The sequence below is a fragment of the Aythya marila genome, assembly GCF_965140915.1.
Source record: "Aythya marila genome assembly, chromosome: 29".
Classification (NCBI taxonomy): domain Eukaryota; kingdom Metazoa; phylum Chordata; class Aves; order Anseriformes; family Anatidae; genus Aythya; species Aythya marila.
The window spans coordinates 2,690,543-2,702,174 of NC_139070.1; the positions used below are offsets into that span (position 1 = coordinate 2,690,543).

Below are 11,632 nucleotides of genomic sequence, written 5' to 3' on the forward strand. Positions count from 1 at the left end.
GGTGTCTCCCCCCGGGGGGCCCAGCGCCGCCCCCCCCCCGCCGGCACACGGTCATCCCGGGGTCCCCTTCGTCCCCCCCGGTGTCCCCGGTGGCTTCTCCCATCACCACAGCCCCTGCCCGGCCCCCCTGGACCACCCCCGTGCCGCCCCCCAGTGTGTCCCAGTCCCCCCCCAGTCCCCCAGCCCATTCCCCCCAGGGGCTCCCGGTGCCCCCCCCAGCCCATTCCACTCATTCTCCGGGTGGCACCCCCTAAAAAGCCCCTATTTCTACTCAAATCGCAGGAGCCGGACGGGGGAGGGCACTGACCCCCCCTCCCCAAAATGTGGGGTCCCCAAATCCCAGCGGACACAGCACGGGGGGGGGCAGAACAGGCACTTTATTGGCACAGCAAGACTGGGGGGGGAGGGAAGAGGAAAGGGGCAAAATGGGGGGGGGCTCAGCCTGCAGGCACCGGGCACCCCGGGGCGCCCCCTCCCGTCTCTGCTCGGGGTGGGGGGGGCGCAGGGTCCCGGGACCCCCTCAGGGCCCCCCAGATTCGGAGCTCTCCGGGGACGGGTCCTTGGCGGCAGCGCAGAGGTGGAAGAGACCTGGGGGGGGGGTGGAGAGAGGGGGCAGTGGGGTGAACGGGGGGGTCCCAGCGCTGCCCCCACCCATGGGTGCCCGTGCCCGGTACCTGCCGAGCCGGTGAGGACGACGGCGACCCAGGCAAGAAGGTAGGACCAGGAGAGGCGCCAGGCACCGGGGGCTGGGCCCAGCAGGCTCCGAGCCCCGGCCGTGCACACCGCCAGCCCCAGCAGCGCCAGGACACCTACGGGACATGGGGGGGGGGTGTGTGTGGGGGCTGCCAGCCCCGGGGAGGCTGCGGGGACCCGGCACGGGGCATGGCAGCGAGCACCGGGCACGGGCTGCAGGGACCGGGCACAGCTCATGGCAGCAGAGACCGGGCACAACTCATTGCAGCAGTGACAGCTCATCGCATCAGGAACCTGGCACAGCTCAGCTGGCAGAGACCGGGCACAGCTCATCACAGCAGTGACCTGGCTCAGCCCAGGGCAGCAGAGACCGGGCACAGCTCATGGCAGCAGTGCCCCACGCACCTCACCGCAGCAGTGACCGCTCAGCCCCGATGCCCCCTCCCCGTGTCCCCCCCCCGTCCCCACGTACCCGCCAGCAGCAGGGTGACGCCGGCGGCTCGGGCTCGCGCCCTCCGGGCAGCACCGGCGGCGGCGGCCGAGAGCCCCAGGGCGAAGCCGGCGGCGGCGGCCAGCACCGCCAGCAGCATCAGCACCCGCGTGGCGTCCCAGAAAGCTGCGGGGACAGGCACGTTGGGGACACCGGGCACGCGCTGGGGACCCCCGCGCCCTGCCCCAGAGCTGCCGCCTACCCGGGGGGCCGGGGGGGGGCCGGCAGTGCCCCCCCAGGCAGAGGTGCCACAGCCCGATGGCCGCGGTGCCGCCGGGCGCCCGGTGCTGCAGCCAGAAGTCGGTGGCGGTGGCGGTGACCAGCAGGGCCAGGCCGCTGGCGGCGCACAGCAGCCCCCCCCCGACCGGCATCGTCCCCTGCGTACAGTGGGGGGGGGCTGGGGGGGGTGCTGTGTCCCCCCCCCCAACCGCCACCACCGGCCTGGGGACCCTGTGCCAAAACCCGTGGGGAGGGGACACGGGGATGGACGGGGCACTGCTGGGGATGGGGGGCACCTGGGGGGGGCACTGCAAGTGGATGGGGGGGGCATCTCCAGGGAGGGGGCACCCAGGGGTGGCACCCGCAGGGGACACCGGGGACAGCTGTGGGGACATCTCCAGGGGCAGGGGGGTACCCGGGGAGGGGGACATTTGGGGACACCAGGGGTACCCAGGGTGCCATCTCCAGGAGACACCGGGGGGGACCCCGGGGGTGTCACCTGTGGGAGGCAGGTGACGGGGGGGACACGGGGCTGGTGGCCACTCACCCTCCTTCAGCACCCACCAGCGGGGTGCCCCATGGCCGTCTGTCCGTCCGTCCGTGTCCGTCTGTCCTGGCCGATGGGTGAGGGGGATGTGGAGGGGGCGGGGGGGGGGTGTTAGGGCCCCCAGTGCACGTGGCGCTGCCATTGTCCGGGGACACAAAGGCTGGGAAGGCTCTGGGTGCCGCGGCCCCCCTGGGGGCTGACACCGCAAAATCCCGTCCCCGGCTGCCAACCGCCTGCGGGGACACTGGGGACAGCGGGGAGGGGGGGGGGGGACAAGAGGGGGGGCACCCAGAGCCCCCCCCCTCCCAGGGCAACACCTTGGGGACGGGGGACCCTGGGGACCGGCGCCACTGTTCGGGGTGAGCAGCGCACCCCAAATCTCCCCCGTTCTGCCCAGCCCAGCAGCGCTCCCGTTTCCACCGCTTTTTGACCCAAAAAGCGCTGTGGCCGAGGGGGTGGCACCAGGTGACACCAGGGAGGGGCAAGGAGGGGGGGGGGCCCTGGTGACACGCGGGGGTAGTGCCACACGAGGGTGCCCTGGCAGGGGGACACGCACGGCCCCACCTGGGGGGGGGGACACCAGGAACAGCAGGCACGGGGACACAGCCACGTGTGCACCCCCCCCACGTGTGCACACGTTTGCACGCTCACACTTGCACACCCAGATTTGCACACTCACATTTGCACACTCACGTTTGCACGCCCCCTCCTGCCCCCCCCCCCATCACAGCCGCAGGGCGAGGGCCGGAGGCAGCAGCAGGAGGAGGAGGAGGAGGAGGCTGAAGGCACCACGAGGGGGGGCGCCGGAGCAGGGCTGGCTGCAGGGGACACCTGCGGGGGGGGGGACACGGGGGGGGCACTCGGGGGTTGTCCCCGGAACCCACAGGGCTGAGGGGCTCCCACGACCCCATGACCCCCCTGACCCAATGCCACAGGGAGGGGCTCCCCCCCCCCAAAACCCAAAACCCGGGTGGGGGGGCTCCCATGCTCCCATCCCACAGACCCCCCCCCAAATCCCCCCAACCCCCAGACCCAATACCGGGGTGGGGGGCTCCCACATTCCCATCCCACAGCCCCCCACAGCCCCCCCCAACCCCAATACCAGCACGGGGGGCTCCCAAGTTCCCATCCCCGTAGCCCCCCCCAAGTCCCCCCAACCCCAATACCACAGTGGGGGGCTCCCACATTCCCCTCCCCACGTCCCCCCCCAGCCCCCCAGACCCAATACCGGGGGGGGGCTCCCACATTCCATCCCCACCGCCCCCCCCCAACCCCCCAGCCCCAACCCCCCAGTAGGGGGCTCCCACCTCCCACCCCCCCCCATCCCCTCCATCCCCACGCAGTGCTGGGGGGCTGCCCCCCCGTGCCCCCCCCTTACCCCCCCCGTGCCCCCCCCGTGCCCCCCCCCAGTGCTCGCACCCCCGAGCTCCAGCGTCACCTCCCCGCAGGCGCAGTCGTCGCTGCCCAGCAGCAGGCACCTATAGGTGCCCCCATCCCCTGCCCGCAGCCCCCCCAGCAGCAGCAGCTCCCCACCGGGCCCCCCCAGCCCGGCCCGCTCCCGGTACGGGGGGGGGCAGTTGGGGGAGCCCCCGGAGCCCCGGCTGCAGACCAGGCTCCCCCCGAAATGCCAGTGCACGGCCTGCAGCTGGCCCAGGTGCTCGTCCCCCCCCGGGCACCCCAGGGTGACGGCCCCCCCCAAGGTGCCGTTGACCTGGGCATGGCCCCGGTGGGGGCTGCGGCACACGCTGCACCCCCCCGCCGCCTCGGTGGGGTCACCTGGGGACAAAGGGGGGGGGGCTGTCACCTCCACGGCCACCCCCTAAGGGGGGGCACAGCGGTGTGGGATGGGGGGGGCTGGCACCCATGGTGGGGGTGAGGGGGGGGGGGGCCAACGCGGTGGGACACGGGGGGGTGGCACCGGGACACGGTGTGGTTATGGGGGGGGGGCAGTGCGGGGGGACAGGGGGCTGGCACTGTCCGGGGGGGGGCACGAGGCTGTCCCCAGCCCGCAGCGTGGCCGTGGGACCCTCGGGGACCGTCGGCAGCGCACGGAGGGGACAGGGACGGGGGGGGGGGGCGAGAAGGGACAGGGAGGGGGGATACAGCTGGGACCCCCCCCCCGTAGGTTAACCCGGCCGCCCCCCGCCCCACCGCGTGTCCCTCGCAGCCACCCCCCTGGGTGCCACCCCCCCCGGGTGTCCCCGGGTCCCCCGCGCCCCCCGGGTCCCGCCCGCCCCCCCCGCCCCCCCCGCGCCCCCCCCGGCCCCGGGACCCACCGGGGGGCAGCAGGGCCGGGCCCAGCCCGAGGGGCAGCAGCAGGACCCACATCTGCGGGCGGCTCCGGACGGCGGGGGCGGCCCGGGGGGGGGGGGGACGGGACGGGACGGGACGGGGCCGGGGGGGGGGGGGCGGCCTCTGGGCGGGACCCGGGGGGGGGAAATGGGACCGAGGGGACACGGGGAGCACCGGGGGTGGGGGAAATACGTGCGAGGGAGGGAGCAGGCAGGGCCATAAATTAAGGATGTGCCCCCCCCGGGGACACACAGCGCTTGGGAGGGGGGGGGGGCGATTCTGGGGGGGGGGGGATCGCGTCCTGGGGTCAAATCCTGCTCCCAGGGGGACAAATCCTGACCGGGGGGCACGCTGTGTTTGCCCCCCCCCAGCCCCAGGGGCCGCATGCAGCCCGGCTACGTGGCGGGCGTTCCCCCCCCCTGCCCCCCCCCCGTTATTTTTGCCATAGCAGCCTGCAAACAAACCCAGCGCCGCTGGATCCAGCCCCAGCACCGACGTCCGGCCTGGCTGCACGTAGGGCCAGGCCCCCCCCCGGCCCCCCCCGGCCCCGCTTGGGGCCCCCCCAGCCCCGTGCTGTCCCCTCCCTTGTCCCCAACAGTCCCCAGCCTGGGGGGGCAGTGCTGCCCCCCCCCCCCCATCTCACCACCACCACCCCACTGCCAGGGGGTGCCCGGGGGGGGCACTGTCACCCCATGTGCCACTGCTGGGGACACTGGTGGCCGGCTCATGCTTGCCCCCCCCCCATGCACCGAACCTGTCTGGGCTCGGGGGGGGGCTTCTCGCTGGTGGCTGAATGCCAAAATCCCTAATTTCCCCCCCTAAAAAGCACCCCGCACCCCAACAGCGATGCAACCCCCCCCCCCCCCCCCAGCTCCCCAGCCCCATTTTTACACCAAATCAGGAAAAGGAGCCGCGCACCCCCCCCCCCTGCACCCCCCCCGCAACCCCCCCATAGCCCACGGAGAGGGTCCGGTGCCAGCACCATGGGGGGGGCCGGACGCTGCCATCCTCCGGGGGGGGGGGGAAAACCACAACCTGGACGCGAGGCGACGCCGCGGGGCTTTTATTGGGGGGTGGGGGGAGCCCCGGGGGGGCCCCGCGCCCCTCCCTCAGTCCTCCAGGTTGCGGAAAGCCGCCTGCATCTCCTCGTTGAGCTGCGCGAACGCTGCCGTGATGTTGGCCTCGCCGTCCTTCACCGGGTCCTGGGGCGGGCAGGGGGGGCACGGGGTGACGGGGGGGCAGCGGGACCCTCTCCCACCCCTCCCATCCATCCCAGTGCCCCCCCACACACACCTTGAACTTCATGGCGCTCAGCTTGTAGAGGATGTCCCCCAGGTTCTCGCGGATGGTGGCCCAGGTGACGCGGCGCTCGCCGGTGCCGGTGGCCTCCACGGCGTGCCGGGCCAGGTCGTAGAAGGTGATCATGTTGTGCAGCATCCCCACCGTCTTGTAGAAGGGGCAAAACCTGGGGGGGGTACGGGTTCGGGGTCAGGGGAGGGGGCTCTGGGGGCGGCGGGGGGGCTGGGGGCCGCGGTACCTGTCGTAGGACGAGTAGCCGTTCTGCTGCAGGAAGTCGTCCTTGAGCAGCTTCGCCACCTCCAGCGTCACCTTGTCGGCCTCAGCAAGGGACGCCTGCGGGGGACGGGTCCTGGGTGGCCCCAAGGGTTCTGCCCCCCCCCAGGCACCCCCTGAGCTCCCCCCAGCTCCCCGCGCCTCCTTCCCCCAGCCCCAGCCCGTGGCCCCCTCCCCAAACCCGTATCCCATCTCCTCCCCATGTCCCCCTGTCCCAGCCTCTCTGCCCCTTCCCGTCCCCTCTCCCACCCGTCTCCTCTTTCCATTCCTGCTTTCCCCAATTCCCCATCCCTGCCCCACCCCACCATACCCTGTATCTGTCATCCCGCGTCTCCCATCCAATCCCATCCGCGTCCCATCCCCATCCCGATCTCTGTCCCCTCCTGGTCCCCATCCCATCCCCATCCCAAATCCCATCCCCAACCCCACCCCACCACGTTCCCATCCCCGTCCCCTTCCCCATCCCCTCCCCACCCTCTCCCTGTCCCCATCCCCATCCCATCCCCATCCCAAATCCCATCCCCATCCCCACCCCACCACATTCCCATCCCCATCCCCGTCCCCGTCCCCGTCCCCTCCCCACCCTCTCCCTGTCCCCATCCCCATCCCCATCCCCTTCCCCTTCTCCCCCCCCCCCACCTTGCCCACGAGCTGCACGATCTCGGCCAGGTCCTCCTCCTCCTGCAGGATCTCCTTGGCGCGGGTGCGCAGCGCGGGGAAGTCGGGGTGCAGCCGCTCGTAGTGGGGCTCCAGCGCCCGCAGGTACTTGCTGTAGCTGATCAGCCAGTTGACGGAGGGGAAGTGCTTGCGCTGCGCCAGCTTCTTGTCCAGCCCCCAGAACACCTGCGGGGAGTTTTTTGGGGGGGCGCCGGGATCAGGTGGGGGGCACACCGGGGCCAGGAGACCCCCCCCCACCACCGCCACCACCGTGCTCACCTGCACGATGCCCAGGGTGGCCGAGGTGACGGGGTCCGAGAAGTCCCCTCCCGGCGGGGACACGCTGCAGGGGACAGCGGGCTCGGTGCTGTGGAGGGGGTCCCCGTGCCCCCCCTGTGCCCTCCCCACCACCACAGCACCCTCGGACTCACGCGCCGACGATGCTGACGCTGCCCTCGCGCCCGGGGGAGCCCAGGCAGCGCGCCCGCCCCGCACGCTCGTAGAAGGAAGCCAGGCGGGCACCCAGGTACGCGGGGTACCCGCTGTCTGCAAGGAGCCGGTTAACCGCGTGCCGTGGGCACCGCAGCCCCTCACCGGGGCCTCGGGGCCGCCCGGGACCGAGGGGACAACGGGGACCCGGTGCTCACCCGCCGGCATCTCAGCCAGGCGCCCCGAGATCTCGCGCAGCGCCTCGGCCCAGCGCGAGGTGGAGTCGGCCATCATGCTGACGTGGCGGCCCATGTCGCGGAAATACTCGGACAGCGTGATGCCTGCACCGGCGGCACGCGGCTGGCACCGGCGGCACGGCCCCGGGGTGCCGGCACCCGACCCCACGGGCACCCATGGGCACCCACGGCCCCCCGCAGCCACCCGCAGCCCCCAGCCCACCGGTGTAGATGGAGGCCTCGCGGGCGGCCACCGGCATGTTGGAGGTGTTGGCCACCAGCGTGGTGCGCTTCATGATGCTCTCCGTCCTGCCGTCCACCTCCATGGTCAGCTGGGGACGACGCCGTCATTGCACAGCTCGGGGCCGAGCCCCCGGCACGGCGCCCCCGCACCCCACGGGCTCACCTCGGGGAAGTCCCGCAGCACCTCGGACATCTCGTTGCCCCGCTCGCCGCAGCCCACGTAGACGATGATGTCGCTGTTGGAGTACTTGGACAGGGACTGCGAGATCACCGTCTTGCCGCAGCCGAAGGCGCCCGGGATGGCCGTGGTGCCACCCTGCACGCACCTGGGGACAGGGCGGTCCCCAACACGGCCCCGCTGTGGCCCCATGGAGGAGGGATGGGCCCCGACACCCCCTGTCCCTGCCCCTGTCCCCATCCCCGGTCACCCACCGGCACCCCCGCACTGTCCCCTTCCTCCCCAGCGGGGCTGTCCCCATCCCTGTCCCTGCCCCATTCCCATCCCCTGTGCTCACCCCATTCCCTGGCCCCAGCCCCAGCCCCATTCCTGTCCCTCAACCCCGTTCCCATCCAGATCCCCTCTCCTTGTCCCCCGTTCCCATCGCACCCCATATTCCTGTCCCCATCCTTGTCCCCCATCCCCACCCCTTCCCCTTATCCCCATCCCATCCCCATCCCCGTCTCCTCAACCCCTCCCTGTCCCCATTCCCCATCCCTGTCCCCTCTCCCCGTCCCCGTCCCTACGGGAAGAGCGCGTCCAGCACGCGCTGCCCGGTCAGCAGGGGGTGATTCGCCGTCAGCTTCTCGGCCACGGGCCGGGTCTGCCGGACGGGCCAGACCTGCATCATGGTCAGCTTCTCCGTGCTGCCCTCGAAGTCCAGCTCCAGCACCACGTCCTGCGGGGACAACGGGGGGCAGCGGGGACGTGGGACCCCTCTGCCCACCCCCCCCCACCGCCGCCAGCCCTTACGGAGACGCTGTAGTGGCCCGGGGGGGCGATGTGGGTGACGGTGCCGCGGCTGCGGGGGGGCACCATGATTTGGTGCTGGATCAGCGAGTTCTCGGTGACCGTGCCGTAGATGTCACCGCCGGTGAGGTGGCTCCCGACCTGGCACGGAGCGGCCGTGAGGACGCGGGGCTCACCGCCACGAGGGGAAGGGTCCCCGCGTCCCCGCGCCACCCCCCCGGGGGGCTCACCCGGACGTGTTTGCTGGGGGCGAAGTCCCAGGTGAGGTGGCGCGGCAGCGCGGGGACGTTGACGCCGCGGGGGATGTAGATGTTGCGGGTGAGCTGCGCGATGTCCTTCAGCGGGCGCTGGATCCCGTCGAAGATGGAGCCCAGGATGCCGGGGCCCAGCTCCACCGACAGCGGCTGCCCCGTGCGCAGCACCGGGTCCCCCACGCGCACCCCCGCTGCGCCCCCCGCTCAGGAAAAGCCACGCTGGGGAGGGCGGGATGGGGACAGGGGGGGATGGGGGGACACAGGGGACTTGGGGGGGGACAGGGGATCGGGAGGGGTGGGAGAGGACCGGAGGGTACAGGGTGGGAAAGGGCAGGGAGGGAACAGCAGGATGGGGGGGACAGGGAGGGGATGGGGGGGGCAGGGAGGGGACAGGGGAGGGACAAAAGGGAGGGGCAGGGACAGGGGGGGAGGACAGGGGAGGAAGGGAAGGGCAGACCCAGGGGGTGGCGGGACAGCGGGGACAGGGAAGGTCAGGAGGGACAGGGAAGGACAGGGGGACAGGGGCAGGGGGCTGGAGGTGACCGGGAAGGGGATGGGGGGACAAGATGGGGTGGGAGGACAGGAGGAAGAGGAGGAGAGGGAAGGACGGGGACAGGGACGGGGACAGGGCTGGGGCCAGCAGCAGAAGGATACAGGTCTCCTCGTAGACCTGCAGGGTGGCCATGTCCCCCTCCAGCCGGATGATCTCCCCCACCAGCTCCGCGTGCCCCACGCGCACCAGCTCGTACATGGCCGCCCCCGCCATGCGTGTGGCCGTCACCACTGCGGGGACACCGCGGGGACACCGCGCCGTCACCCACCCCGGCCCCAGCACCGGCCCACCCCCCCTCTGACCCCCCCCGGGACCCCCAAACCCGGCCGTACCGGGCCCCGAGACGCCGTGCACGGCGCCCAGCATGCTCTCCCGCTCGGCCTCGGCCAGGCGCGGCAGCTCGCTGCCCTCCATGGTGGCCCCCGCCGGCCCCGGTGGCCCCCGGTTTTTATGGGGCCGGGCACCGCGGCGAGCCGGCGGGGCCCGGGGGAACCGGCTGGGCCCGGCGTGCCCGCGGGTGTGGGCTGTGTACAGTCAACAGCTCCCCCCCCCCATTACAACCTGCCCCCCCCTCACCGCTGCCGCACCCAGGGGTGCCCCGAGCCGGCACGCGCCGCCACGCGCCAGCACCTGCGGGGACGGGGACGGGGACAACGCGGCCGAGCCGGTGCCAGCAGCGGTGCCCCCCCCCTCCTGGCAGCTCGCCCCACAGCCCCCCTGCCCCGAAGTGCCCCCCCCAGTGATCCCTCTGGTGCCAGCCCTGTCCGCCTGCGTCCCCCCGAGGTCCCCATAGGTGGAAGGAACATTCCTTTGGGGGAGGGGGGGACAAAAGGGCACCCAGGGGTGCCAGCAGGTGCTGTGGGGACATCTCGACGTCCCCTGAGCCCCCAGCCGAAGTGGCACAAGTGATGGCACCACCCCGTGTGTGCACAAGTGTGTGTAAACGTGCCCCCGTGTGTGTCCCCCCCGGCACACGCATGTGCAGCCGCTGCCACGGGCCTGGCGCACGCCCAGGTGCGGGAAGGCGGCGGCCGAGGCCGGTCACGGGCGGGTGGCCAAGGACGTCCCCGGTCCTGTCCCCGTCCCCATCCCCCCCCCCAGCACAGCGCCAACGCTCAGCCGTGACCCAAAACCCCCACATTTATTACCAAAATTCACAGAGCGAGCGAGGGGAAATAATAACAGGAAGGGAAATAACAGGAGGGGGAGGACACGGTGGGGGGGGGGGTGCTAGGAGACCAGGACGCCGGCAGAGCCCCCCTTGGCCCCCTCGGCGCCCTCCTTGGGGGGGGGCCGGGGGTCGTCCTCGCCCAGCAGGCGGATGTTGTGCTTCTCGCGGAACTCCGTCAGCTCCCGGCCCTTGGCCTGCAGCTGCTGGCTCAGCGACTCCAGGATTTTGCTGATCTGGGGGAAGAGACGAAATGGAGAGGGTCAGGGGTCGAGGCAGGGTGTGAGGGGGGTGTTGGGGGTCTCGGGGAGCCCCCCCCCCCGGTCCCTCACCTGCTCGAGGTTGCTCTCCAGCGCGGGCAGCACCTCCTTCACCGTCCTCTCCACCAGCACGCCGCCCACCATGCGGTAGCAGCGCCGCGTGACGTCCACCTCGCGCAGGGTCTCGATCACCAGGCTGGGCACAGCGCCGGGCTGCTGGGGGGGGGGGGCAGGGGACGGGACCCCCAAACCCCTCCCCAAACCCTCCCATCCCCTTCACCACCCCCCCGCGTCCCCTTCACGTTCCCCGTGCCCCCTTTACAACCCCGGTGCCCCCCCCCGTGTCTCCCCCTCCAGCCCCCGTGTCCCCTCCACCCTCCTTTCCTTCCCCTCCCCTCCCGTGTCCCTCCAGCCCCCCAGGGTCCCCCCAGTGCCCCCTCCCATCGCATCCCCTTCACTCCCTGCCCCCCCCAGGGCCCCCAGTGTCCCCCTCCCACCCCCAGCACCCCCGGTATCCCACCTTGAGCCCCCCCGTGTCCCCCTCACGCCCCCCAGTGACCCCTCCGATACCTCTCCGTATCCCTCTCACACCCCCAGGACTCCCCCGGTGTCCCCCATTCCCTCCGGTGCTCCCCCGGTGCCCCCCATGTCCCCCTCACACCCCCAGGACCCCCCCAGGACCTCCCCCGGACCCCCCCGGTGCCCACCCGTGCTCGTTGAGCTCCATCTCCAGCTCCGCGGCCTTCGAGGCCAGCCCGCGCTGCTCCTGCCGCAGGCGGTTGAACCGGGCCACGACCTGCGGGGGGGGGCGGGGGGCGCTCAGGGAGGGGCCGGGACCCCCCGGGACCCCCCCGGTGACCCCCCGAGATCCCCCCGGTGCCCTCCCCGTGCCCCCCCACGCCCCCCGGTGCCCCGTGCCCCCCCCCGGACCTGTTCCGCCGTCAGCCCCTTCCCGCCGGGCGCCGCCGCCGCCCCGGGCCGCCCCCGTGCCCCGTCCGCCGCCATCGTCGCCCCCCCCCTCACGCTGCCCCCCTCCCCCAGCCCCGCTTCCG

At 73.0% G+C, this 11,632-nt stretch overlaps 3 protein-coding genes across 3 annotated transcripts; all 3 read right to left on the reverse strand.

Annotated features, from left to right (window-relative positions):
* Positions 1-407: 407 nt before the first annotated feature.
* Positions 408-4,280, reverse strand: LOC309888551 (lens fiber membrane intrinsic protein-like). Its single transcript, XM_082780937.1, has 7 exons — positions 4,226-4,280; positions 3,369-3,725; positions 1,950-2,780; positions 1,386-1,560; positions 1,166-1,309; positions 675-809; positions 408-588 (listed from the first exon to the last, which is right to left on the reverse strand). The coding sequence occupies exons 4-7, from the start codon at positions 1,552-1,554 to the stop codon at positions 521-523; spliced, it is 516 nt and encodes a 171-aa protein (XP_082637063.1). The 5' UTR covers positions 1,555-1,560; positions 1,950-2,780; positions 3,369-3,725; positions 4,226-4,280; the 3' UTR covers positions 408-520.
* A 1,029-nt stretch (positions 4,281-5,309) lies between these two features.
* On the reverse strand, positions 5,310-9,605 carry LOC309888523 (V-type proton ATPase catalytic subunit A-like). Its single transcript, XM_082780886.1, has 14 exons — positions 9,485-9,605; positions 9,254-9,382; positions 8,576-8,790; positions 8,349-8,486; positions 8,123-8,274; positions 7,542-7,704; positions 7,359-7,467; positions 7,118-7,240; positions 6,902-7,016; positions 6,750-6,813; positions 6,453-6,656; positions 5,779-5,873; positions 5,535-5,706; positions 5,310-5,443 (listed from the first exon to the last, which is right to left on the reverse strand). Exons 1-14 carry the CDS (start codon positions 9,564-9,566, stop codon positions 5,351-5,353), a joined length of 1,854 nt encoding a protein of 617 aa, XP_082637012.1. The 5' UTR covers positions 9,567-9,605; the 3' UTR covers positions 5,310-5,350.
* Positions 9,606-10,274: 669 nt separating this feature from the next.
* Positions 10,275-11,608, reverse strand: PFDN2 (prefoldin subunit 2). Its single transcript, XM_082780942.1, has 4 exons — positions 11,511-11,608; positions 11,288-11,376; positions 10,653-10,776; positions 10,275-10,556 (listed from the first exon to the last, which is right to left on the reverse strand). The coding sequence occupies exons 1-4, from the start codon at positions 11,583-11,585 to the stop codon at positions 10,383-10,385; spliced, it is 462 nt and encodes a 153-aa protein (XP_082637068.1). The 5' UTR covers positions 11,586-11,608; the 3' UTR covers positions 10,275-10,382.
* Positions 11,609-11,632: the final 24 nt, after the last annotated feature.

Bases quoted from the DNA above. Each gene is read 5' to 3' on its own strand.
- LOC309888551 (XM_082780937.1), bottom strand. From the start codon at position 1,554: ATGCCGGTCGGGGGGGGGCTGCTGTGCGCCGCCAGCGGCCTGGCCCTG. The intron at 810-1,165 runs GTACGTGGGGAC...CATGTCCCGTAG, and splicing joins CGTCACCCTGCTGCTGGCGG to GTGTCCTGGCGCTGCTGGGG. The intron at 589-674 runs GTACCGGGCACG...CCCCCCCCCCAG, and splicing joins CGTCCTCACCGGCTCGGCAG to GTCTCTTCCACCTCTGCGCT.
- LOC309888523 (XM_082780886.1), bottom strand. From the start codon at position 9,566: ATGGAGGGCAGCGAGCTGCCGCGCCTGGCCGAGGCCGAGCGGGAGAGC. The intron at 9,383-9,484 runs GTACGGCCGGGT...GTGTCCCCGCAG, and splicing joins GCACGGCGTCTCGGGGCCCG to TGGTGACGGCCACACGCATG. The intron at 8,487-8,575 runs GTGAGCCCCCCG...GCTCCGTGCCAG, and splicing joins CCCCCAGCAAACACGTCCGG to GTCGGGAGCCACCTCACCGG.
- PFDN2 (XM_082780942.1), bottom strand. From the start codon at position 11,585: ATGGCGGCGGACGGGGCACGGGGGCGGCCCGGGGCGGCGGCGGCGCCC. The intron at 11,377-11,510 runs GTCCGGGGGGGG...CCCCCCCCGCAG, and splicing joins AGGGGCTGACGGCGGAACAG to GTCGTGGCCCGGTTCAACCG. The intron at 10,777-11,287 runs GTGGGCACCGGG...CGCTGTGCCCAG, and splicing joins ATGGAGCTCAACGAGCACGG to CCTGGTGATCGAGACCCTGC.